We start from the raw sequence: 1,346 nt of genomic DNA on the forward strand, positions 1-1,346 counted from the left end.
CCCCCTTCCTGCAGCTTTGTTTCCCAGCCACAAAGTGGAAATTAAAACAGTCAGTGTGGGCACAAGGGCTTTGAAAAGCTCAGCGGGATGATCTGCACCAAGGGGAGCCCAGAAGAGAGATGGGATGGGACCAAGGACCAGCGTCAGAGCTGTGCCTGGATCCCAGCTGCTCCAGGGCAGGACCATGAGATGCTGCAGCCACCCCCCCGAGCAGAACCCGACCTGACTGTGGGCTTACAGCCGGGCTGGGCGGAGGTTTAGCAGCGGTGTCTGTGGAGGCGATGGGGTGAGGTTTTCAGGGCTCAGCACCCCCCTGCAGCCCGAGGGTGCATGCCCCCGACCAGCCTTACCTCGGTCTGCGGAGAAGGACGTCAGCAAAGATCACCTCTCTTGGGTCCTTTGCGCTTTGTTGGAGGGCCTGGATGCTTCTTCTCAGCTCCCCGATCTCCTCCTCCAGGTCCTTAATAATCTGAAGGAAGGACATCTATTCTGAGAGTTCTCCACTTTGCAACAGAAGCAGGAGTTAAAGTTTCGGAGATTTTGCAAACAGCAGAGCTGGAAAACATCCCTCGTGCAAGCCAGCCCCTAAGAGGCTTCCTGAAATACTGTGGGACCACTCGTCCTCAGGCTGTCCCAAAGCCCCCCGACCCCGGGGGAACGGGAGGCACCCCACGGAGGCAGCACAGTCCTCACCGGGGGTGGGGGCTCTGTGCCGGTGCTCCCCCAGCCCACTCACCTGCCTTTCCCGCAGTATCGCCCCGCGCAGAAGGTGGTTGTTTATAACCATCTCCTTCAGGCCATCCTGGTCCAGCAGCATCTCCTGGGGGCAGGGGGAGAGGAGAAACCAGCTGAAGGAGCTCCCCAGTAACCCCCAGCATGAAACCCTGCCCCTGCTGGGTGCCAGGGCTGGCCGTGTCCGGATGCCTCACTCTTCGGGGAAACGATTTCTGCTCCAACACTCTGGGTCCTGCTCTGGAGAGAGGCTGTTGTTGGGATCACATCACACTGATTATGGAACTCAAGGGATACAGTTCAGCTTCCCTGGGAAAACTCATTAATATAGTTTGGGTCACTTATACCACCTGTGGTTACAATTCACCTGGAGAAGGCACAGCAGCATCAGAGCAGCTGTAAAACATCAGTAATTAACGTTTCTTGGTGCTCTCGAGCTGCTAGCCCAGGAAAAGCGCTGAGCAGGTCGTGCGAGCAGGAACCGTGCAAGAGGAGTTCCTCCTGTTTTGGGAAGAACAGCGGTCCCCGCTCTGCGTGTAGTTCAATTTCCTCCTGAATTTATTGCAAACACGTGTGCGCTACCCCTGCCGTGTCCCAGCCGATTAGGGGAGCAG

At 57.3% G+C, this 1,346-nt stretch overlaps 1 protein-coding gene across 1 annotated transcript in view; it reads right to left on the minus strand.

Moving 5' to 3' along the window:
- Nucleotides 1–350: 350 nt before the first annotated feature.
- Nucleotides 351–1,346, minus strand: part of LOC104463322 (chromosome unknown open reading frame, human C20orf96) — a gene marked incomplete at its 3' end in the record, with an annotated part of 3,529 nt that continues 2,533 nt past the window's right edge. The window contains exons 6-7 of the mRNA XM_010075603.1: nucleotides 737–820; nucleotides 351–469 (exon numbers count right to left, since the gene is read on the minus strand). Coding sequence (XP_010073905.1) covers nucleotides 351–469; nucleotides 737–820 — 203 coding nt within the window. The remainder of the gene's footprint in view (nucleotides 470–736; nucleotides 821–1,346) is intronic.

The sequence above is a fragment of the Pterocles gutturalis genome, unplaced genomic scaffold, assembly GCF_000699245.1.
Source record: "Pterocles gutturalis isolate BGI_N339 unplaced genomic scaffold, ASM69924v1 scaffold40031, whole genome shotgun sequence".
Classification (NCBI taxonomy): Eukaryota; Metazoa; Chordata; class Aves; order Pterocliformes; family Pteroclidae; genus Pterocles; species Pterocles gutturalis.